Consider the following 405-nt stretch of genomic DNA (forward strand, 5'->3'; position numbering starts at 1 on the left):
TTAAAGTTATTTTATTACATTTTTAAGTAGATTAACCAAAAGCTTAGAATACCAGAGAGATAATACTGTGGCTATTTTTCTTATCACTGTATTTCTACGTTGCAACATCAGTTCATTGTAATTGTTTATTGTTTCATATCTCCATGGGCCCTAAGATTGTCATCCCTTTTGCATTGTATTATTCTGCAAAGCTATTTTTTTTATTTCCTTGCAGGTACCTAATACTGTTGAATTTGCGGATTGGATTGGTAGGACAAAACAAAAAGAGATCCGTGTCACAGGGTAAGTAGTAAATCTCTGTTATGGTCTTGAGGGCCATTTAGTAGTTGAAATTCTATTCAACATGTAGGACCTTTATTTCTAACATTACCTTTTTTCTGGAAATGTGTGAGAGCATGCCAACAA

The 405-nt window shown here is 33.3% G+C and overlaps 1 protein-coding gene across 4 annotated transcripts in view; it reads left to right on the forward strand.

The window, feature by feature from the left end:
* LOC107609902 (DExH-box ATP-dependent RNA helicase DExH11) overlaps window positions 1-405 on the forward strand; it is a 16,803-nt gene that overhangs the window by 8,184 nt on the left and 8,214 nt on the right. For all 4 annotated transcript variants that reach the window (XM_021116619.1, XM_021116623.1, XM_016311988.2 and 1 more), the window contains one exon: window positions 215-282. In XM_021116619.1, coding sequence (XP_020972278.1) covers window positions 215-282 — 68 coding nt within the window. The remainder of the gene's footprint in view (window positions 1-214; window positions 283-405) is intronic.

Source organism: Arachis ipaensis, chromosome B01 (assembly GCF_000816755.2).
Source record: "Arachis ipaensis cultivar K30076 chromosome B01, Araip1.1, whole genome shotgun sequence".
In the NCBI taxonomy this organism is placed as follows: domain Eukaryota; kingdom Viridiplantae; phylum Streptophyta; class Magnoliopsida; order Fabales; family Fabaceae; genus Arachis; species Arachis ipaensis.